General features: G+C 39.0%; 1 protein-coding gene across 4 annotated transcripts in view; it reads left to right on the top strand.

Annotated features, from left to right (window-relative positions):
* The window catches only part of DHX40 (DEAH-box helicase 40), a 41,810-nt gene extending 19,947 nt beyond the window's left edge, over positions 1–21,863 (top strand). For 2 of the 4 annotated variants that reach the window (XM_018571525.1, XM_018571526.1), the window contains 7 exons: positions 4,359–4,516; positions 7,058–7,172; positions 11,981–12,089; positions 15,149–15,243; positions 17,108–17,177; positions 19,909–20,137; positions 21,606–21,863. In XM_018571525.1, the coding sequence (XP_018427027.1) occupies positions 4,359–4,516; positions 7,058–7,172; positions 11,981–12,089; positions 15,149–15,243; positions 17,108–17,177; positions 19,909–20,137; positions 21,606–21,742 (913 nt within the window). In that variant the 3' untranslated portion in view covers positions 21,743–21,863. Of the gene's footprint in view, positions 1–4,358; positions 4,517–7,057; positions 7,173–11,980; positions 12,090–15,148; positions 15,244–17,107; positions 17,215–19,908; positions 20,138–21,605 lie in introns of those variants that run through there. The other 2 variants (XM_018571527.1, XM_018571528.1) reach the window with 2 other exon arrangements.
* Positions 21,864–23,679: the final 1,816 nt, after the last annotated feature.

The following is a 23,679-nucleotide window of genomic DNA, read 5'->3' on the forward strand; positions in this document are numbered from 1 at the left end:
TTAACAAAAACGATTTTTCCCCGAAAAAGGGGATCCCACCACTGTTTCAAAATTTTTGACCATACACTTTATATTAGTCGTAGAAAATTATTTATTAAATATATATTTAAAATTGCACATATATCAAAAAATCCATATAAAAAAACATCAACAAACATATAAGTGGCTGCATACGGCTGATAAATAAGAAAAAATGCGTGTGGATAAACATTGGTTAGAGGGCACACCCTGAAAAACTCCGCTTTATGAAGATATAAGGATAGGATTCCCAAAGATTGGAAAGGAGATGTCAGATCTCGTCATACACGTGTATGGAAAAATGCAAAAAGACACAGTCAACATGAAAAATATATATATTTTTGTTCGTTTTTTTATGTTCACCTGTCTTCAATTAAAGTAATTATGTCAAACACTTAAATAGGAGGATTCAAGCCCTTGCCTAACAACGCCCTTCTGACGAAGCCCCAGTGGGGGGTGAAACGCGTCATAGGCGTGGGCTAGGTGATTTGTGTGTGACTTCTACGGCCGAGGCCGCCCTGACTCCTTCACATCTAACAAACAACCAGAGGACTTGATTGGAGATATCACAGAGTTTCGGAGTTGGAGAAATTATTTCCCTTACCAATTTTCAGTTTACATTCACATTTATATACCATTGGATCCAGCCACATAGGATCTCTCTTTGGATTGAAGCACAACCAGGAAACAAATCAAAACGGCTGTTCAGTAAAGGCCTGCTTATGCAGCAAACAGAAGAGCCGAGGTAGAGTTATTATCTCCTGAACCTACTGCACTTTATACAGATATTCATTATCCTGGACAAGCTAACCATCCTGATGCTACAATCTCCATTTCAGGAGAAAAACAGCATTCCTCAGCAGGATTTCAATCTCCATTGGAGCAACTGACCCGCTAATATCTTCTTTCCATTTTGGAGAAAACCACCACTACAGATAAGCATGTGTTCAGCAAAGGCATACATCTGCGGCTGGGAGTAAAAGCCGAGATGAGGCTAGAGATCTCCTGAACTATCTGCATATCAAGCTGAAATTCATTTATATCCATGGTAAAACCACTCCGATCCTCCTACTTTGTTCTATGGGCGAACATACACAGTACTGTGAGTGAAATCCATCCATTTTTTCTACACGTATGATATATATATATATTTTTTCATGTTGACTGTGTTTTTTTGCATTTTTCCATACACGTGTATGACGAGATCTGACATCTCCTTTCCAATCTTTGGGAATCCTATCCTTATATCTTCATAAAGTGGAGTTTTTCAGGGTGTGCCCTCTAACCAATGTTTATCCACACGCATTTTTTCTTATCAGCCGTATGCAGCCACTTATCTGTTTGTTGATGTTTTTTTAAATGGATTTTTTGATATATGTGCAATTTTAAATATATATTTAATAAATAATTTTCTACGACTAATATAAAGTGTATGGTCAAAAATTTTGAAACAGTGGTGGGATCCCCTTTTTCGGGGAAAAATCGTTTTTGTTAACCCAGGATTTCCCCCTCGTATAAGATCTTCACGGTTTTTGAAGTGGAGTGTTCTAAAACTATCTCCAATGAAGCAAGCATGTACAAATAATGGTTTGCTGCCCTTAACGTCACTGAGCACCAATGACTCCCCTCCTGGAGGATGGTGGATAGCGTATGTCCAATTGCAACATTCAAGATTCAACTCCTGAGTTTAGTGTCACTTGAATTTTGTGCATTTGTTTTGGCTACCGGTAGTACGGTAGTAGCTAATCACATTCAATTAGACTTGTTCTATAATGTTGTAAAGGTGTTTTCACCACTCATCCAAGCAGCTTCCTCAGTTCTAATGAGTGTCAGGAACATACCTGCATTTACATGTATAAGTTACCAGTGTGGCTATATACAGTATGTTGGGGTGTGTTCCCAACATCTTCAACATTCCAGAACAAGTCTAGTTGAATTTGACCAACTACTACTAAGAATACTATGACTTGGATAAATGAGAACCTTTTATGATGTTTTTTTTGCTACTTACCAGATCTTTAAAAAAAATTAACAAAAATGATTGCTGCCTCTCTGTCTCTAGGATCTCTCTGCATGTCTATGCTTTACAGTATAATACAATATACTGTAACTTCTCTTGTTTGTATATGTGCCTGTATGAAAAGGCTTACATGTTAATGAACTGAATGAAGCAGGACGCAGACACGCCAAAGTTAGCCATCAACGGTAATAATTATCTCTCAAATGGAGATGAGCAGCTAAAAATTATTACATCAGCCATTTTAAGTTCTGTATTTACAGTTACTCATTACAAATCCCCAATCTATTATGAAGAGATATTACCTTCTATTATTTATTAAGCTCTTGCGGTAATGGTTGAGGGAAGGAAACCTCTGTGATTGCTCTGCAGTGTCATCAGAAGAAAACTTCAACATTAACTATAGTGAGAACTAAAGCCAAAAAATACTTTTTTAAGAAGCCATAGAGGCTAGACAGCCAGATAGCAATATTCATTGACTTTTTCAGACATGTGCAGATACATCCAGCCAATCAGCCTGCCCCGAAAAAGATTAAGTTATCTCCACGGATTTGCTCAGCATTGTCTTTTCGGTTCCTAAACGCGAATGTGTTTAATCACCCACTATGGCTGTTTAGTGTTTATGGGTTCTGAAGCTAAAATTTGATACAGTGTCATGGGTCATTGTACTTTGCACATTATCACTTCTATCTACATTGGCTTAATACATAAGCCAATATATGCAGCTGGTTGAATTAAACACACCTTAGGCTCAGTGTCAACGGGTAAATGCAGCATGCTTTTGACATCCAGTTAAGATGCTTCTGAAATAATTTAGAATTCAGTGCCTAAACATTGATGTGTGGATAACATGACTGCATGATTATGACCACCTTGTCTGCATAGATGTTCATGTGGTTGTACATTTGTAGATGTAAATTTTCCAAGCTCCATTTAATGTCTGTCCAGCTATTGTCAGATATGTGAATGATAACTTAGTCGCTTGTTTTTATTTGCTGCCCTCTGTATCACCTTTTTGCAATGTCTTATTAAAAATCCTGTTTGTAAAGCTTTCTTTATCAACTTTAAAAAAAGAATGTGTTTTACAAAATCAAAATGTATGCCATCCTGATGTATTTCTGGTTTCCACTGGCTTGTAAATAATAGTAGTGAAAATAGTCGTAGTAGTTGCAGTGATAATGTCTTAAGCTTTTCCAGGGTTGAGCTTTCAGGATTAGTTTAAGCTCAAATTACTAGTCACTGTCCTGTACAGTCTGGTATAGTGTTCAGTTCATTTTGGTATGGAATTGTGTTCTGTTTTGTCATGAATAGTGTAACTTTCTTTGTCCAGAGAACACAATAGGCCAACTGAACCTTCAGTTTAAATTGGCTAAATAAATTTCAGGTTCATCAAAATAAAAGGAGGGGAATTTAGCATTGATGATGAAGGTGAATTTCGGGCAAAATTTGTGCAGATTGTCCCAAATGTAAGAAATTAGCGTAAATTACTATAATAAATAATGCACACAGTACAGAATTGCATAAACCGCGACCATCAATAAAACAGTTACTGAACAACAGGTAATGCAGTTAGAGAAGTGTTAAGAACAAAAAGTAAACTTTCTGTGTGATTTTTCATGTGTAGATGCAACGGCTGAGTGAGAAAGTAAATTCAACACGTGACCATAATGTCAGCACACTGTAGTAAAGTGTCTAAAAGAATGACGCATATGGTCACTTGCTAAGCACAACCTTTCGGGGTACGTAATCAAAATTACGTAATTTTTAGCCTTATGACTGGTACCCTGCGCGGCCCCGAAAGGTTGTACTTAGCAAGTGACCATATGCGTCAATAAAAACAGATATTCTTTTAGACACTTTACTACAGTGTGCTGACATTATGTTCACGTGTTGAATTTACTTTTGTTTTCTCTAGAAAGCAGCAACATACTGAATTTAAAAAAAAAAAAGCTGTCCCCTTGCAGCATTCTGCAGAGAAAGACCCTAGCACTCTGTGGAAACAGTGTTCTCTCGGCAGAGGTCTCACATGCCCACTGCTAAGTCAGAGATAGAGCAGGTGGTATTTGCAAAGGAGCCCATGCTTCCACACAGAGAGCAAAGGTCTCCGCAGAGCCCGTGAAATAGTGTAAACAAAAAAAACACACACTGGAACAGGGGAAGAATGTTCAGGGGGAAGAATGTTCAGGGGAAAAAATCCTGAAACTGGTTCTTTTAACTTTGAAAACTAAAATAATAAAAAAAGGCAGGTGTTGGGCTTTATGATTTTGTAAACATGTATAATTTATAAAATAAAGACATTAATGTAGTGTTTTTTCTTTGAAAGGAGCGGTAATGTCACAAGATTAGGACACTTCCTTATAGAATTTCCATTATCACCAAATCTGGCTTGTGCTGTGATTAAAGCAACCTCTATGGGGTGTGAAGACCTACTCCTTCCAGTGGCAGCCATGTTATCAGTGGAACACGTCTTCATACAGTCAGGTATCTTGCATGCAAACCAACATTCCTCTGACCAGGATTTACTGTAGATATTAAATATGACTATAGATGAACTTGGGGTACATAAGTCTCAAAATAATGGTTAACGGTAAATTTAAGTCATGGGATCAATTTGGGTTACAGCCAGTAAGCACGATAAACAAAACATAGAATGTAGAGAAAAGTTTAGATTATGGTGTTGCAATCATTGCAGAATAGGGAAAACATGGGTCTCCTATTACCCTTTCCTAGGGTACTTTCTATTTTATTTAAGTTAAAGATATGTATGCTTGACCATTTTTGTAAGGCACTTATACAAGGACCATTGAGTTATTCGTTGTCTGTACAACTGGACTCTGATTATAACCATTTTAGTAATTTGTTATGTACAGACAATATGATTTTATAGTAAGACAATATGATTTTATAGTAAGTTGATTTACATGCTAAGAAGGTTGAGCAGGGCTTTTGTCATCTAAAACAGTTGAAGAAAAAGAGAACCTCTAACTCTAACCTTACCCTGACTCTTAGGCTACCCCTCACAATTAAAGTGTATGCTCAGCCAAAACGTATATTTAAGTTTTGGAGAGAGCAGGGAAAAGTTAGAAGCACTGTCAGGTTTTTAATGCTATCCACAGCTTCGGCCAGTGGGTGGTCACTGATGATGTAACTCCTGCACATGTGCACAGGAAATACATCCTTCCAGGCATCAGGCTCATTTACAGGATCTTAGAGATGCCATAAATGAGCCCAAGAGTACACACTGCATACAAATTGCTGAGAAGAATAGGTTTTTTTGGTAGAGGAGACTTTGCATGTATCTTCTGCCAAAAATCCCTACCTTGCAGCAATTTTTACTTTTCTGACATTACTTCCACTTTAACCCTCTAAAATGTAACCCTAACCTAAGCCAAACCCCTAACACTAAGTTTATCTCCCCTTAAATCGATACTTTAATTTCATCAAAAATGATGGGCCATCCTCTCCCAGGATTGGCACTAAAACCTCCCTGTACTTAAAACATCCAGCCAGGGGCAAAACTGATTTGAGTTGGGTTTTTTTTTAGTGTGGAGCAGAGACTCTTAAGGTATATTGACCCATACATAACATTACAGTTCGGTCTGGTCAGACCAGATTTTTTGTTGCAATGGATACCTTTTTCCATGCACCATCTTTTTATAAATGCCATGGATACTTGAGGTGACTGTAAAATTTCACTTAAGCCATCATTTGTGGCTTATATTTATGTGGAATTCTGTGAAAGCTATTTTGAACTAGGGACCTTTGTCTATATGTTATAGCTTGCTATTGCAGCTGTACAATATTAACTAAACTTAAAAAAAAAAGTATTTCTGTCTAGTTAAAAAAAATAGTGTTTCTGTCTAGTTAGGCATGATTTTAAATGTACTTGTGAATTGACACCTTCCATATAAATTTCTCTGTACTGTTTTGCTAACAGAGCCTTACTTTTTGAAGCAGCTTTGGCTATAACAGATACTCCAAAGATTATGGAGTTTTATTGAATATTATATGAAATTGGTAATTGAGAGGAAAGGGATTTGAATGACATTAATTGCAATTAATAGTTTCCTTCACTTAAAGTAGATATAAATCCTAACTGGCTATATGTTTGTTAAAGCACTATGCATCAGTCCACTGTGACAACAGTGGACAATGCCTGTACAATGTGTGATGAAATGGCCACTTTTAGTGTGCACTGGAAGACTATGGGTCAATGTGACAACACAATTGGGAGATGGGAACCAAGCAATGTCACTCTATAACAAGAGGAGCTTGAACAAGGACCTTCATGGGAGGATCACCGGGTCTTATTTTAATTAAAGTTGCATATTTAGAAATATTAAAATTAATTTTGAAACTACATTGACATGTTAACACTTATATGAGGTTTTAGCAATTGTGTTCTTTGAATTAACACTTATGACATTTGGACTTTTTCTGTGATACAAACTTTCCTGATCTTAGCTAGGTGTTTATAATGTTTTGAGCATCTTTAAAAGAGAAGTGCAGGGAAAGTAAAACATACTCTCCCCAATACCTAGAGGCAACATTGGACCCTGCAGCTGTCCTACATCGGCTCTAAGATTTATAGTTGAACGATCATGTAACCACTGATCAGTAAGCTTTCGGTCCCTGCTCCCAGCAGAGAGCAGCGGCAGTCAACCATTGCCACTGTAGAGATTTCCCCCTTCCTTCTCTGCTACTCCAGCGCTGGCTGGAGCTACAGAGTGTAAAGGGAGCAGGCATGGCTAGCTCTCAACCACAGGTAGAGAGTCAGAGACGGCTGTCAGTTAGACAACCAGGGTGCATCCCTGCAATATTGTTGGGATCCTTCTCAACTGTGGCGTGACTCTGTCCTGTCAGCTGATACGGAGCATAAACCCGCTATCTGCTGCCTCTCAAACAAGAGCCAGTGTTTTGGCTCTTGTTTCAGAGGAAGCCATATTTGCCGTCTCTCAAAGAGCCTGTTTGTGTATGCAAACTAGCTGCTGACTGTCATTTCAATTACTTTTTTTCTCTTAGGTGTGTCTGAGAAACAAAAGGAACTCGAAAATAGTCATGAAAGGTTATCTACCATGGCTGGAGGAGGAAATGACTTTGCCATTTTGCTATACATTTTTGAACAGTGCAAATCTATGTGAGTAAAATCGGAGACATACTGGGGGCGATTCAATAAAGCATTTGCAACACTTTTCTGGTGGTATGGCCCCTTCAAAAAGCACCTAATTCATTAAAAAGCCTTACACATGCAACTGATTTCAGGTAGTCCTTATGTGTGCCATTTATACAATGTGTTGCTTTGTTGCCAGTTCGTAGTTTATGAAACTAGAGGTAATTAAGACCAGCTCTGTATAGAGACAGGCACACAAGCATGTCCTGCCCTTTACTATACAGTGTGGACACTGTGTCGTGAAGAGCAGGGCATGTTTGTGCTGGAGTGCTCTCATGAATGTGATAGCTTCTCACTCAGGGTTTTTTAGGTGGTAGGATGATGGCAGCCGCCAGTGTCCTAGCAACCAATGACATATACCCAACCCCATCGGTCAGTAGTTTTCCCAGCTGGCAAATGAATGTAAACAAATGGGCCAGGAATGCTGGCTGACGTCATTACCCAAACATGCCAATGACCATATTTCATCTATGATGCCAGCCAGCATCCCTGCCCATTTGTTTATATGCACCTGTTGGCCAGCAGGCAGATTAATGGTGCCAGGAATGCTCCATTGGTTGCTAGGATGCTGTAGACTGCACAACTGACCGCATTCTAGCAACCAGTTACAAGGGGCTGGATTGGCAAATGGGGAAACTGAGAGACTAGTTCCGCATCAGGTCCACCTTTCTTGTGATTGACAGGGGGTGGCAGTAGGGAGTTTTCATATCTGCTACACAGCACATACTATCGAATACACCCACTGCCGTGTACTGTCGATCGCAAGGTAAGTGGATCTGATGGAGAACTAGGCTTATAGAATCCCCACCAGGCTTCACCCACCCAACATAAAAAAGTAATCGACAATGGGAAGAAAAAGTCATAACCCTTTCTCCTTCTATCTAAAATTTATTATTTTTATTAAAAAAATCACTGACCTGCCCATGGAACATAGTCATGATTCTAAGATGTATCATAAGCATGTGGGCTGCTCTGTACCCATTGTGCAATATTTTAAAAACTGCAGCCTAACCAAGTAGATCTAAATGTTGTGACATTTTCGGAAGATATTCCTTGGAAGTTTTGTAATACTAAGAATGCTGCTGTTTGCATACTGCAAGAGCTGACCTGTAAAGTGCTTGTAACATCTGTTAGATAGCTGTGTTCCCTGTGTAATTTGTAGAAAAAGCTGTTTCTACCTCTATATAAAAGAAAGTAGTCCTCTTCCAGCTTACATGGCCGTGTAAAGGTGGAAGAGGAAATATAGCATAAGGTGGAGATAAATATTTAAAGTGAACCCATACTTTATCAAAATGTCACCCCTCCTTCCCGCAGCTGTTCCTACTCACCTTGTCTGCACTTCCTCGAGGTTGCTTCCCCCTGCAGGAGTAAGCGCTGTGCAGTCTACAATTTGTTCTTGTTGAAGGCTATGTGGTACTAAGGGCTACCCCATCTTATGAAGTTAAATCATTCATCACTATTACTGTTATGCTGCACATCGGAACTTGGACATTTCACTAAAACTGGCTAGTTGAACTCATTGGGTGTCATAGACTTAAAAACTGAACAAAGTTAATTTATCACAACAATCTATATGTAATATTATTCATTAACTAATCTGAGTTTAAACGATATTTGTCCTCTTCTTTGCATGTGCATACCATACAACATGAGAAAAGAATTAGATGTGTATTAAAGAAAGACTGCATGCCAAACAACATTCAGTATTACAGTTGATATGTACAGTGAAAAGCTACTCCCTTTAGGTCTTTGTATGTGTTCCTGCTTTTGTGTTTTCTGGATGCACTTGTTGGAAGTCACAATAATAGTCCATAAAGTCTTTGGCCTATAACAGGAAATGAAACCTGTCATATTTAAGTATGCAGATTATGTCTCTTCGGTCATTTCCTGCTCCTTCTCAGCTTTTCACGTGTTTGTGACCTTCACAGGAGCATAGGAGTTGAGCAAACATGGAGCCATGGAATGCAGGCATTGTCTTGGCACTGTGTGTGATAATTCTGGGTGTTATGGGTAATAAAGCTCAGGAAATTCTTGTACATAGGTGACAAACTTATCTGTGTCCGCATGTTTGCCCACCATGTTTGCAGGGCACAGCCAAGGTCACCAATGTGCAGGTAAAAGCGCCCTTTTCCATAAAGGAAGTGTACAATGTGGAATAGGTTATCAAAGGTGACCAGTATTGTGTTTTCTTTTTTCTTGCATTGCAGTGCGTTAATCCACGTTTTATATGCGTTTTTTTGCGTTCTGGTGCTTTCCAGACCAGAAAAAATTAAAGCATTGGAACTGACTGCACTGGTGACTTTTTGTAACAATGTATTTTATTCAGTTTTTACAAGTAAAAGAGACATTGCATGTAGGGTACAATACAAACAACGTACGCAGATTATAATTTACATAAAAGTCCAAATTGGGTACCGTTACTATACGTCCGTCTCCATAACAATAAGTGATCAGAGGAAAGTTTTAGAAAAGGGTGAGAGGGAAGAAGAGCGAGGGAGAGGGGGTGGATTGGGTATCGGATTCATCTGTGTGATGCCACAGCTGGTTGTGTTGAGGATTAGGTCAGTAGGTCGGCCGTCCGTTGCCAACTAGAGGCAATCCCAATATTGAATAAGCAGTCTCTTATAGAAGCCTAAGGGTGTCCCCGCTTAGGTCCGGGTGTTGATATAATACCCAAGGTTCCCACACCATTAAGAACTTGGCATGTGTATCTTTCAGAACACTGGCTAATCTTTCGTTGGTCATAATATTATCTAATGCACTGGTGACTTTTAAGTGTAAGGTAAAAACAAATTTCATCTGAAGACACACCAAAATGTAATAGAATACCTTGTAAAGTATATGTAAATCCTAATAAGGAAATTCTCTTATTTGCTCCCTTTTTGGTATGTTAAATATACCATCAAAAGCATTTTGTTATATTAGTTTGACAAGTAAAAAATATACAGTACCTGTTGATGTCAGAAATTCATAGCTGTCTTATGCCCTGTGCACTCTTCCAATGTTATTCCAAGGACCCTAATTAACCCTCCCAGTCCTTATCTTGGGGTTACAGAGCATTTTGTATTCATGTTGGGTAGAATAGGACATGGCAGAAGATAGTTGGGCAGTACTGACACCACTCAGTCTAAAAATGCTGTGTGTAGTCAGCCAACAACAGGATTTAGGAGCTGAATCCATTTCTGGAACATGAACAGGTATTGTTCTGTACTTGCAGGATCTTTAAAGAAATAAACACGGAGAAAACCTTTTTTTAACCCTTAAATAGACTATAAATGTCATAGTAATCGCTAAAGCAGAACACAGTTTCTATTTTTTTTCTAACAATATTCCTTTAGGCACCTTTCACACAAGCTGATGCACGGCTCCCCTCCTAATCAGAGCGGTACAGATTGGATGTCACCGCTGAGACATCCGTGTCCGTCCAGTTTTTTCCTTAATCACAAGACTGAAATGACCGGACCCCATGTCAGTCTATAAGGAGTCAGATGTAAATGGACATGTGTCTGTTTACATCAGATTATCCCTGATCTGGCATGATAAGGTCTGGCGAAATTGATCTCTGATCAGTTTGTTTTTCTGGACCTGGCCAGATTTGGGGGTACCTGGGTGTAAATAGATGCCTGTCCGTTAACACATGGCTGCCCATAGACTAGCATTAGGCATCCTATTGGGTCCCCTTGAAAAACTGACAGGCAGACCCCATCGGACTGCCCATGTGAAAGGGGCCTTTGGAGAATTCACTGTTCAATTTACTGGAATGTCTATGTGATTGTATAGCCAGTAACACCAGAAACTCACTGAAAACGCTGGGCTTAGCCTACCTGTCAATGATTAGGTTAGGTAGCAATCTTCTGGGGTACAGGGAATTTTATCCATCTGGCTTGGAACCAAAAACTATCACATTCCACCCAAAGATGAAAAAAGATTTTCATGAGTTTTGTGTGAACTAATTTGCCTGTTATTAGCACTGTTTTTAGTAGCATTTTAATATCCTTAATTCCCAAGATTAGCATCAAACAATGAGGGAAAAAATTAAAGCATCTAATTAATACAGTTCACACTGGAGAGGGCAGCTTGTCTGTTCTCATGTTATCCATCCAAAAGGGTAACAGACAAAACCTCTTCTCACATGGGGTGAGTGAAAGAGAAACTTACGGTCAAGACCTCTTGAGCATCTATTCTTTAGTCTTGTTCTCTTTCAGCCACAAACAGGAACTCACTCATTTAAATTAGCCACTTATGGATGTAAGCCCCCTCCAAGTCCAAGAGTACAGTCTTTTTAAGTAAGAAAACATTCTTGCCTGGGTGTTGCGTAAACCCTGCCTAGGATCACCCTATGAGGTAATCTGTTTATAGTAGCGATTAGAAGTGTATAGTCAATGCTATACTTATATTAGTGCCCACTAACAAACTTTTTGAGGGCCAGACAGTTAAAGTTTGGAAAATGTGTTATTTAACGTTTCACTATTGTCAAGGGTGGTACCCATGGGCAATAATGGTTTAATCTGCCTTTGCCAGGCTGCATTTACAGAATTCAGAGACAAGTGCATGTATTTTAAGGAACTTGATCACAAAGGAAACTATCTTCAAACTATATGATTTTATAGTTAACGCTGTTACCATATAGTGCGAAGGCGCTGGGTTCCTTTCTAGCCAGCAACAATCTGCATTGAGTTTGTATAATTTTAAAAAGGTTTATGACTGGAGAATGATTCTTTTTATTGAATAATGGAAGTCACCGGGAATAAATAATACATGTTTTACCTTGACAGTGATAGTCCTGCTTCATGGTGTCACAAAAATGCAATTCACTGGAGAGCTGTAAAAACTGCATTCAGTGTGGAAAAGCAGTTAAGAGACATTACCAATAAGCTTAAAGAGGTAGGTTCTGCAGTTTTATAATATCTGTTGAAGGTGTTTTGTTTGATCATTAACTATGAAGAAATTCTTTCATATGCATTCTGACTTTCTTGTTTTTATATTTTAACTTTAAAAGTCTGCTTTTTTAAATACTGGATTTATATTTCTTACATTTTGCTAAATATATATATATATATATATATTTTTAATCCAGCCAGCAATTGGAGCTAAAAGCTTACTTTCACGAGTTCTCAGTTTTCTCCTTACCGCTTGTTGTTTTGAGAGTTCAGTAGATTCGCGGCAAAAAAATTGCGCGACAAACGCGCGTTTCCGAGGGCTACTTGGCTGTATCCCAATGGAAACGTGCAACAAAAACGGCCCAAAGTAGTACATGTACCTTTTCAGGCGTGGGACGTTTTGTAGCGCGTTAGAGACGGGCTGAAATACGCCAAGGTGTGAACCAGACCCATTGAAAACAATGGGATTTTCATGTTTGAGCGTTTTGTAGAGCGGTCGTCGAGCGTAGAACGCGCTACAAAACGTTCAGGTGTGAACGAGGGCTAAGGGGTCAATTTATAAACAATTTGCAGAGCCATGTTCCCTGCATACCTCTGTGATTATCCCTTCTGTATGAATAGAGGTAAAAATAAAAGTTCTTGGTATATTTTCTTTTCATGTTTAATGTAATGTTTTCCTGCCTTATTGCCACTAGATGGAGCATTGTCAAAGGTTGTGAATGTCCTAAGGAGTTGGAAATACCTGTATTGGTTGGATTGTTCCTGATGGCACATAGAAACCGTTCTATCTTAAAGCGGACCGTTAGCCCCTTCGACTAAAAATCACATCAGTATACAGCTCTGCATACCGATATGAAATCATCTTACATTCCTTAGTTAAACAAACATTTTTATTTTACTTACAATGACCTGTTTTCTACTTCCTGGTTCTCTTTGGTTATGTAATTGTTATGTAATAATTGTGCCCAAGCATTGCATCCTGGGAAGGTTACCTCAGCAGAGCATTGCTGGGAAATCTCATCTGTAATCTCATAATATCTCAGAGAAAGATATTTTCCTTCCCTGATATGATGTGCGTGGTCACATGTCCTAGTCACATGTGCCAGAGTTCCAGGAAGTAAAGGGGATGGAATAATCTGCCCTTAGTAAAAATGGCCACTGTCAGAAGACTGGGGAGGAAAGGAAAAATAAGGTATGCAAAGAATAAAAAGTCTGCAGTTAGCTAGAAGTATGTGTTTGTAGAATGTAATTACTAAACATTTCTATAGGTGCCTTTGTTGTTATTTTTAAGATATCGATAAAGTTCCACTTTAAGTACAAAAATTAAGAGTGATAAGGGCAGTCCTAGTGGGTGCCATTAGACATCGTAAAAAAGTGTGATTTAGCTTTGTTTATTTTACTGCAGCTGTGGGGATTGAGTAAAGCATAGAGACTGAATTAAACTTGTGTTTTTTAAGACCCAGCCTGGCCAGGACACATGTTAGAAATTTCCAGTCTACCCAGTTAAAGGCCTTATCAATGTAGGAGCATTACTCTAGCTGTGTTGTCACGAGCCTCAAGGGCAGGTCTAATTGAATAATCTGGGATAAACTAGGTACTTGGTCAGCAACAATGTTTAGGTAGGTGGTACATGTCAAAGTAACATCCACATGAATGGCAGGGCCAAAGGTTTCCCAGCAGATCATTGTCCAAAGCAACACACTGCTTACCTTCTTCCCAAAGTGCATCCTGGTCCATCTCTTTCCTAAGTAAGCAATACAGTATAGACATGTGCACGAGCCAAAAATTAGTTTTGATTCAGACTTTGCATTATTTATTTTTTTCGGATTCGGGTCCGAAATTAAATTCGTTTCGGCCGAAATTCGTTAGTGGTAGTCCGTCCGAAATTCTTTTATGGACGAAATTCGTTATTGGACGAATTTCGTTGCACCAAAATTACATTAGGAAACAAAATGATTTTTTTTTATTTCCCCTGTCATTTTGCTGCAACAAAATTTATCCAATAACGAATTTCGTCCATAAAAGAATTTCTTCCGGACTGCCGCTAGGGAATTCGGATTCGTTTGCATTCGTCTTAGCTGTAATTCGGAATTCGGATGCATCCGAATCTCCGAATTTCCGAAAATTTGTCCGAAACGAATTTCGTAACGAACCGAATCGCACATGTCTAATACAGTCCATACACACTCGGCCATCCACGTGATGTAAAAGAAAATGTGATTCATCAGACCAGGCCACCACCTTCCATTGCTCCATTGTCCAGTTCTGATGCTCATGTGCCCATTGTAGGCGGTTTTGACAATGGGCACGGGTAAGCATGCCCAAGCACGGGTAGCCAGTGTGCGGCTACACAGCCGCATACGCAATAAACTGCGATGCACTCTATCTTCAGACACCTTTCTATCAGAAACAGCCAGCCTTAACTTCTTCAGCAATTTCAACTATAGTAGGCCTTCCATTGGATTGGACTAAACGGGCCAGCCTTCACTCCCCATGTGCATCAATGAGCCTTTGCTACCCATGACCCCGTGGTCGATTCACCATTTTTCCTTCCTTTAACCACGTTTAGTAGGTCCTGACCAGTGCAGACTGGGAACATCCCACAAGGGCTGCAATATTGGAGTTGCTCTGACCCAGTTGTCTAGCCATCATAATTTGGTCCTTGTGAAAGTCGCTCCAATCGTTACACTTGCCCATTTTTCTGCTTCCAACACACCAACTTGAGGAACAAAATGTTTACTTGCTGCAAATATATCCCACCCACTTCCAGGTGTCATTGTAATGAGATAATCAATGTTATTCACTTCACCTCTCAGTGGTGATAATGTTATGGCTGAAATTGCATCTTTAATGTTCAAAGATTCTAATTAAATTAAGAGCATCTGGGATACTTCAGATATTTTTATTTTTTCTTTACAAAAGTAAGGCTGTGTTATTTGCATGATGCTTATTATAGTCTTAAATGGTAGAATGTAATATGTTGTGCATACATATAACCTATGTACACAAGAGTTACGATAAGGTGATGATTCCATAAATCACCAATATTGCTTATCTATTTAGATGAAGGACTTTCCAATTGAAAGTATTGATGTTCCCAGGAATGACATTTTCATACGTTGTCTTTGTGCTGGTTTGTTCTCTAACGTTGCCAGAAGGTAAGTCAGATATTTTCTGTTGGTTATAAATGAAACCGGTCCAAGAGGAAATATGTTTGTGTTGCCAATTAGCATTTAAAGTGTATCAAAGCCTAAAAGTAAAAATTTTATTAATTGCAGCTTAAAAATTCCTTTATATGATGGCTGCATTCGTTTTCTAATTTCTTTCATCTGTTTTCTTTTATTTCTACCTGGTAATTCAGCCAGTAAATCTCTTATATTTTAACCTTCTTTAACTGACTACACTGTCCAGTGAAAGTGGCAGATAGAGCGTTGGGACCTACCATTTAACACTGACAGGGGCGCTTACAATGGTTAGCTTTTATTCATTTATGTAAAACCTTTATCCCAAGAGGAAAAACTGTAACTGCTTAGCCATGTTAGCTAGAGCTTAGCTTTAATTTGTTTGTCAAGTCCATCTATATCTGCTAGTGCATCTAACACTACCCTTCGCACAGGGTCACAATGCTGCTGTCCAGGGGTGACTGTGTTGCTTCTACATATAGTGGAGCCACCTTAAGACAGGAAGTGTGTTATCGGCCAGATCCCCAGGTGAAAATAAAGCCCCAAAAAACCCAGTAATGCAGCCACATCTAAGGATCGGTAAACTGCATTAGATTATGTTTTTCTTTTTGGGTTTAGATATGCTTTAAATGTATGTTGAATGTGGTTGCTATGAGCATTCCCAAATCTTTTTCTTCCACACAACTTTTATACAGACAGTCAGTTATCAACTGCACATTAGTCTGTATACCACTGGGCCCGCTTATGATGAGATAACTCCTTATTGGTACTCAACCTTTCTGGTACTTTACATATTAGAAGCAAAGCTAAATAAAAACTGTCACTTGTCCTGCTCTTAGTCAGGCATACGCACTTAGCGCATTCGCTAAAATTCCTATCCCTTGTTAATGCTTTATTGGACCTAGGGGGATCAGTAGTCCCTAGTACCTTGGATGTGGTTGGGGTTGGGCAGGCTTTGCAGCATTCTTCTGCAGGTCCCAGGGTCACCTAGGGGTGTTGGTAAGGGTGTTTTAGTTTTTATCCTCACTGGTCCCATCTCGCCAGTCGGGGGGTTGAGGCCTAATCTTCATTCAGGCCACCTTTATGTGGTGCTTTATGGCTACTCTCTTCCCTTTTGTCCTGTTGTCTCCTCACACCCAAAATGTGTACTGTTACTGTACACATTTCGGTGAACCTAGCTTAGTGCAGTTGTTTTTTATTGTACTATGTTCCCTTTTGGAACTGTTACTCCTGAGAGTTATTCTTAGTGTTTATGTTCTGTTAGCCACATCAGGTTGTGGCTCCTTTCACTCCTGTTGAAAATTTCTTCTTGTTTCTCCCTTTTTGGTGAGTTCTGGTTGAACAACTTTTTGCTGGCTTAGGTTCAGGTTTCCCGTCCATGTGGAGTTATTGCCCTCTGCCAGTGATCTTCTCCATCATGGTCTGGAGCATCAGGTTGATCCTTTGTGCTCCCTTTCTAGCAGGAGGCCTCATCTCAACCATTCAGATTTAGGAGTTGGTCCCCTAGGTGGCTCCTGGGGTGCAGGGAGTCCTCAGTCCTTTTAATGAGGCTTCTTAATGTGTTTTTTATATATTGTCCACCCCTCAGTTGGACCGCTTTAGACGTCTTAACTGTATCCGAATTCCTGCATCCCTCAATGGACTCCAAGAAATGTTTTTTTACAGTACGTACAAATATCAAATTTTATTCATTTTAGTTATCCAACTTGCATAGCAGGGCAATAGGAACAAGAATGGCCAAAGTGTTGTATCCCATATCAACAAATTTGATTTTAGCTTTCTGGTTGTTTTTTGCCATTTCAAGTTTTACTTACATTGTGAGAACCTTTTGCTTGTTTAGGTCAGTAGGCAGAACATTTTGCACAATGGATGGAAATGGCAGTGTGGTGCACATCCACCCTTCATCAGCTGTAAGTATTTGATTGGGGTATATACATGATCACTGATGTTAGTTTGCTGGTTCATGCTTTGTACTCACTTTGTAGTCACTAACTAACTGCATTTTCATTGCCTTCAAAAGAGCGTTAGTTAGTAGAGTAGAGCTTGTTTTTGTGTTAAAGTGCAACTGATATGCACAAGCACAGGTGTATCCAACATAATAAAGTGAACCTGTGCAGGTTAAAGCAACAGATTCAGCTTAATCCTGGACTTTGCAGCAACTTATACTCACCTGCCTGCCACTCAATTTGGTCACCGGAAGTGGAGACTAAAGTTGCCCATACACCTTGCGATTATCGTACGATAATCGCAAGGTGTATGGAAGGCGTGCAACCGTTTCTACGCACGCGCACACTGCCCATTCAGCATTGCGGTCATTGGAACCCCGCCCCTCAGCGGGGCGGGCTTTCGATGATCGCAAATACGATCTGCCTGTCCAAGATGGGCAGATCATACGAGCTTTTAATTCGCTTACAACCATCGCAAGAAAAAAGTATTGCGATGGTTTTAAAGGTGTATGGGCACCTTAATACCTGAAACCCCTGGGGGGGTATGTGAGGAATTTCCGTTCCTTCCGCATGAAAGTGCTGGTGTGTGGCATCTGGCCATTTAGGAACCCAGTTCTGTCAAATGGGGGCAGCGATAGAGCCCTTAGCCCTATGTAAGCCGCAAGTCACAGGTCGTCTTCTCCTTTTTCTTGAAAGTGTGGTAGGGCAATGAAGGACAGCTAAGTAAAACTGCTGCAAGTTGCCAGCAAAGCACAGGTTTACTTTAATGGGTCTATAATGATTTTTTATTTCACATATATTAACGAACATTATTATCATAATATAAATATTTTTAGCAAAGTGTGTTAGTTATTAAAGCCTTGTTTAATTTGTAATTTAATTTGTGCATGATGGCAATCATATTTTCCCATGACATACAGTATGCTGGCTGAGCTTCTTGCTTAAATAGAGTATACATGGGTAGATTTTTGAACGAATGTTCATAAGAAAAATGCTGTCGGAAGGCTGTGTTCGATATAACCATCAGTGACTTGTCGATTGCCATTCTAAATTTCGTTTGATTTGTATTTCCATTTATCATTTGATTTTGGAATGAATGCAGTTTCTGGAATGAAAACCACATGCACTGCTACAATTTTTTTCGATCGAAAGTTTTCCAACAGGCTCCTTCTAATTTTTTCTTCACTGCGGTCAATCATCGATTTCACCGCATCAATGATTAGAAAGTCAAACTACCGTTCCAAAATCGATTTAGTTCTTTGGAAATTGTAACCGGGTATAACCTACTTTAGTAATACTGCACAAAGATTTACCATCTTGGATGTTATTTGACTGCAACAACCTTTTATTCTTGGCAGTGGGTACATGTCTCACAGTTACCTGCTAGAACACTGAACTAAACAAAGTCATTGTGGTGGGGAGGGGGACAAATCATTTCGCCTGACTGTAGCAGACTGTTGATATACGTTTCCTAGAATGCTCCGCACAGGCAGACCTAAGAGACTGACCTAGGCACATTTATTTGACTGCAGCTCAAGGACTGCTTTCATGATTTTTTGAAAAATGATACTGTTGATACTCTTGATCAGAAAAGTATTCATGCAAAATGATATAGTTACTGCTAGGCCCCCAAAAGTATTTGTTCTAAACAAAATGTGGTTTGGCAGAGTGTCTTGATGTTTTCCAATTACAAAGGCAGTGTAGACACTATGTGAATAATGATACACTGCGCTATTAATTCAATCTAAAAATGCATATGAATAATCCTAAATGAATTGTGCTAATAATAAATATGAAAAATAGAAAAAAAAATGCACTAGAGCATAAACAAAAATTATGTAACCAGGTAGTGTAAAAAAACAAAACTAATGGTTCATAATAGCATAAACAATCTCAAATATCCATATAGAAAGTGACAAAATCATCCACAGTGTTCGTGTAAAAAAAATGAAAAAATCCACTCATCAAACTAATAAGACATATGATTACAATAATTCCTAAAAAAAAAAAAAAGTGAGCAGTATTTATAAGAGGATAATAAGTAGTCTTTATAAAATCATCCAAAAGGATCCTTCAAGCAATTCCTCCGAGATATTAGGCAAATATATCCAGACCTCTCAATGATTTATATAAATCAGAATGGCAGGCAGTGCAAACAAGAAGATAATGAGCGATCCTCAGATAGACGGAAAGGCTATTCCTCCAAGATGCCACACAGGACCATCACCGTAACCAAAAGAGAAAAAACTCCAATAGTGAAGTACATCACTTCAAGTTTAATAAGGGAGGAAAAGAAACACTTACAAGATGGCCATAGTGTATAAGCATGTAGCAAACAAACAGTCGACCGATTCTTAGGAACGGAGTCGGAACTGATGACCTCCACTAGCACTTCCTGCAGTGGTAACCTCAGTACATGCCTGAACCTAATCCCGATGCATTTCGTCATGTAGACTTTGTCCAGGGAAAGGCAGACACTATCACTTACACAAATAACAATGCTTTTTCAATTAAAGATGGTCTTTTAATCACACCTGTGGGATTATGACAAGCAAAAAAAGCCAATATTATGATACCCATATATAACTTTTGTGAATGTTTGTTGTTCACACATAAGTGCACCAGCCATTGCTTATAACTTGTGATGTATTTTGCCAATTCATATACACTATATAATTTACCCTTTACTTCTCAGTTGTTTGGCCAGGAAACCAACTTGCAGTGGATTCTGTTCTATAGTGTTTTGGTAACATCTAAGATATTTGTCAGGACTGTGTGTCCCATTCGCTATGAATGGGTTAAAGACTTGCTGCCAAAATTGCATGATGTCGATGCTTATGAATTGAGCAATGTGGCCAGAGAAGAAGTGACTGAAGAGGAATTGGCTAAATGGAATTCTAGAGAAAAAACAAAGCAACCTAATGGTGAGCTCACTTCTTAAAATGTATCACACTCACGTAAAACAGGAATTGATGACCTAAATATTGTTTTCTACTGTAACTTTTGTTTGTACCTTTTTTATAACTTGATAGATCTTATGTATGAAAGTGTCTGAAGGAAGTGCCTGTGTATGCCCACAATAAGCCTACTGATTACTGATGTCATTGTTTTAGTTTAGGCATCCCCAAAATGGTCACTATAGACCCTGAAGGATCAATGGGACTTTTCTGGGGATTAATAAAATGTCATGGGGTCAATAGGTGGCCGATAAATAATGGAAGATAGATTAGGGACATTTAATTTTTTGAGGTCTCTGTTGAGCTCCACGCCTATCCCTAATACTTAGTGAGGTGGCCAGCTGCAAAACTGTGTTATTCAGGTTTGGATGGTCAATTGCCAGTGAGATTGGCCTTGCACTGTCTGTATTTTTTAAAAACCGAAGGCAGCATTTTAATGTGCATTGTAAACTGTAATTTGAGTGGATTAAAAGGTGAACAAACACTTTATGCACCATGCAAATTCTTGTTCCCTGCTGGTTTTGATGAAGGGCACATTCATATGGTGTCTTCTAAAAGTATTGCGGCCTTAAAACACATTGTACATCATTGTTGGCTGTGCATGCAAGAAATGTAAACCCCGGCAGTGTTATTGCATTGCATTTCATGGCATTACTCGATACACAGTAAATAATAATGTATAGATATGTCCTGAAAGTAGCTGACTGCAGTCATTTTCAGTTGCATAAGTCTGTGCTTGAGAACATATCATTATCTGAAAAATATACAATTAGAATTAAGCTAATCTATCAAATGCTCTCAGTTGCATCATAGTGTGTTACAATACTCAATGCCAGAATCATCTTACAAATAGCATTGGCAGAAGAGTCTCTACATATTTTGGCTTACACACTAATTCATAGTCAGACACATTTCCCCTCCCCTTGGGAAATGGATTTGAAAATCTCACAGATTGTATGCAGTTGCAGTGACTTTAAGATAAAGATGATCGTATTCTTCAAGCTTCTTGAGGGTACGTGATATCACCTGCTGTGAAGCAGAATACAGTTCTAAGCTTTTCAAACTCCCCATTTGAAGAAGGAGAGGGGAATCCAAAAAACTTTCTTCAAGAACACATCAATTTAGAAAATATTAGATTGTATATAAAGAAGAATACAGGCTGAGTATCTGCAGATATGACACAGAATTAATGTATAATTAGCACCACTGCTCTCATCTCCCCCCAGCCTGCAGACTTGGCATTACTGGGATTCTGCTTTGTTGACCAGAAAAGTGTTGATGGTCGGACCAAAATGATTAGTGAACCCATCCTACATTTCTTAAACCTTGTGCAGATATGAAAGCATACATAGAGTTTGTTTCCCCGCAGTGCAACCTCTTTTTTTCTTTCCCACCATTTGTCCAGTGTTACAAGTGTTTCTGTTATCTGTTACAGATGGATTGGAATCCTCATTAAAAAAGATGCAAAAAAGGAATGATGATCAGTCCATATCTGATGCAAGAGCACGCTTCCTTCAACGTAAACAGCAGAAGTGTCAGAATCCAGAGATTGATCAGGCGAACAGAAGCTGACAAGTGTGCATTCTTCCTGATCTTTCCCTTATCTGTCTCTGATAAGGACAACTATCCGAAAGAGTGACAGCGCTTGCACTTGGTGTGATGGTAAAAGGGATAAACTGATTCATATACAGTAAACTCTCTGTTATCCGGAATTCAACTAACCAAAACTCTCATCTAACAAGGAAAAAAAATCCCCTGTGTACGCATTGTTCTGCTGATCTGCGGCATGTATTATTCTGGAAACGATTGCGTGTCTATTTTTCTTATCTTGCTTTTGATTACTGCATTTCAATATTAATATGAAGTCAATACAGAGTTTGTTATGGTATGGTATAGCATGGGGTATGGTATTAGTTAGACCTATTTTTAAAAGTAATTCTTAAGCAACCAGAAACTACTACCAATCCCCTCGATAACTAGGAGTTTAATGTAATTCAAAATCCAGACATCCATAGTTCAGCTCTGTCAGATCCTTGCAGTTAGCTGTTTCAGTATAAGAAAATACGCCAAGCAATCTTATTATTGTCTTATTATTATTGGGCTGCAAGTGGAGGGTTTTTCTGTCCATTAGATGAAGATCAGGAACTCCAGCTGTTGTGTTGCTTGATGTGATATTTTGCTAGTTCATTCCCAGGGAATGTGTAACACGTATTAAATACTTTTGAAGACAGAAGGCAGTGAGAAGTGGATTTATGATATTCTCTTATGATATTCTCTGTTCAGTGTAAGCCATAATTTTGTGAATCTCTTTAAATGAAATTGCACTTGGGCTGTACTGGGCTTGGTAACATGATTATTGTACAGGATCAGCTTTAAACAGAAAATCTTACCTTCCCAGTGCTCCCCAGCTACCCCTATCCACTGCCTGATCACCCAAATAATTCCTGGTACTTCTAGGTATAGGGGAACATGTGTTTTCCTTAAAGTGTAACCCCACTTTCGTTAAGAAAACAAAAAATCCCCTCTGGGTGATCTATGTACAGTGTACGGATTATAACAAACTTTGTTGTAGAGTCCACCTTTTTCTGTTTGTTCCATGATCTTCTTTCCAGATTCATCCCTGACCCCAGACTGAGCACCAACTCCTGATGCACTTTGTGTTCTAATGAGGAAAGTTGCAGTGTCTGCATCCCTTTAGAAACAATTAACCCTTAGAAAGTATCTCACAAAAAGGAAGTTTTACAATTTTACACGCTGTAATAATATTTTAAACAAAAGTGGAATTCTCCTTTTAAGTGTCATGTTACAAGAAATTGACATATTGCAGTTGGCAGAAAGTGCTAAGGCACAGTGTTATAGTAAGTTCTTGCATTCCAGGGGCTACTGCATCTGGGTTCTTTCCCTTATCTCTACTGTGCCTTTAAAGGAGAATTATGAGGAATTATGAGGCAAGTGATTTTCACTCAGCCTCATATCCTGAGCCGACCTGTCACTGTCACAGATCGGCTCAGTAGATCAGGAAGTGATCGAACACATACCGTCGCTCGCTCACTTCTATGGAGGATTTCAGAGGATTTTCAGAGGATGACAGAGCCAGCTGTCAATCCCGCAGCTGGGTGGATCCAGGCAGTATTGTCGGGATCCGTCCCGGCGTCTCAGTATACCGCGTAGCTCGCTGTATACTGAGCTTTGGGTCACGGGAGAACGCTAGTTTGTGTTCTCCTGTGACCCTTAGGAGAACTATGGGGAAAAGCCCTCACCAAATAGTTCTCCTGTAAAGACGTAACAACATATGAATATACATCATTCGGGTTATCTTTGGAAAATATAATTTAGATCAAGAGCAAACATTTGATTTGGGGCTTTTTGGGTGTTTATATACCACAGTGAATAAGATATTTGAATAGGTTAAAAAAAAAGCCATTTATTAAATTAATTCAGTGAATAACATCTTTAAAACATCATTCATATCTCAATGTGTGTACAGGAAACCAGTACATTTGTCCCAT

The sequence above is a fragment of the Nanorana parkeri genome, unplaced genomic scaffold (genome assembly GCF_000935625.1).
Source record: "Nanorana parkeri isolate BGI_ZX_2015 unplaced genomic scaffold, ASM93562v1 scaffold1775, whole genome shotgun sequence".
In the NCBI taxonomy this organism is placed as follows: Eukaryota; Metazoa; Chordata; class Amphibia; order Anura; family Dicroglossidae; genus Nanorana; species Nanorana parkeri.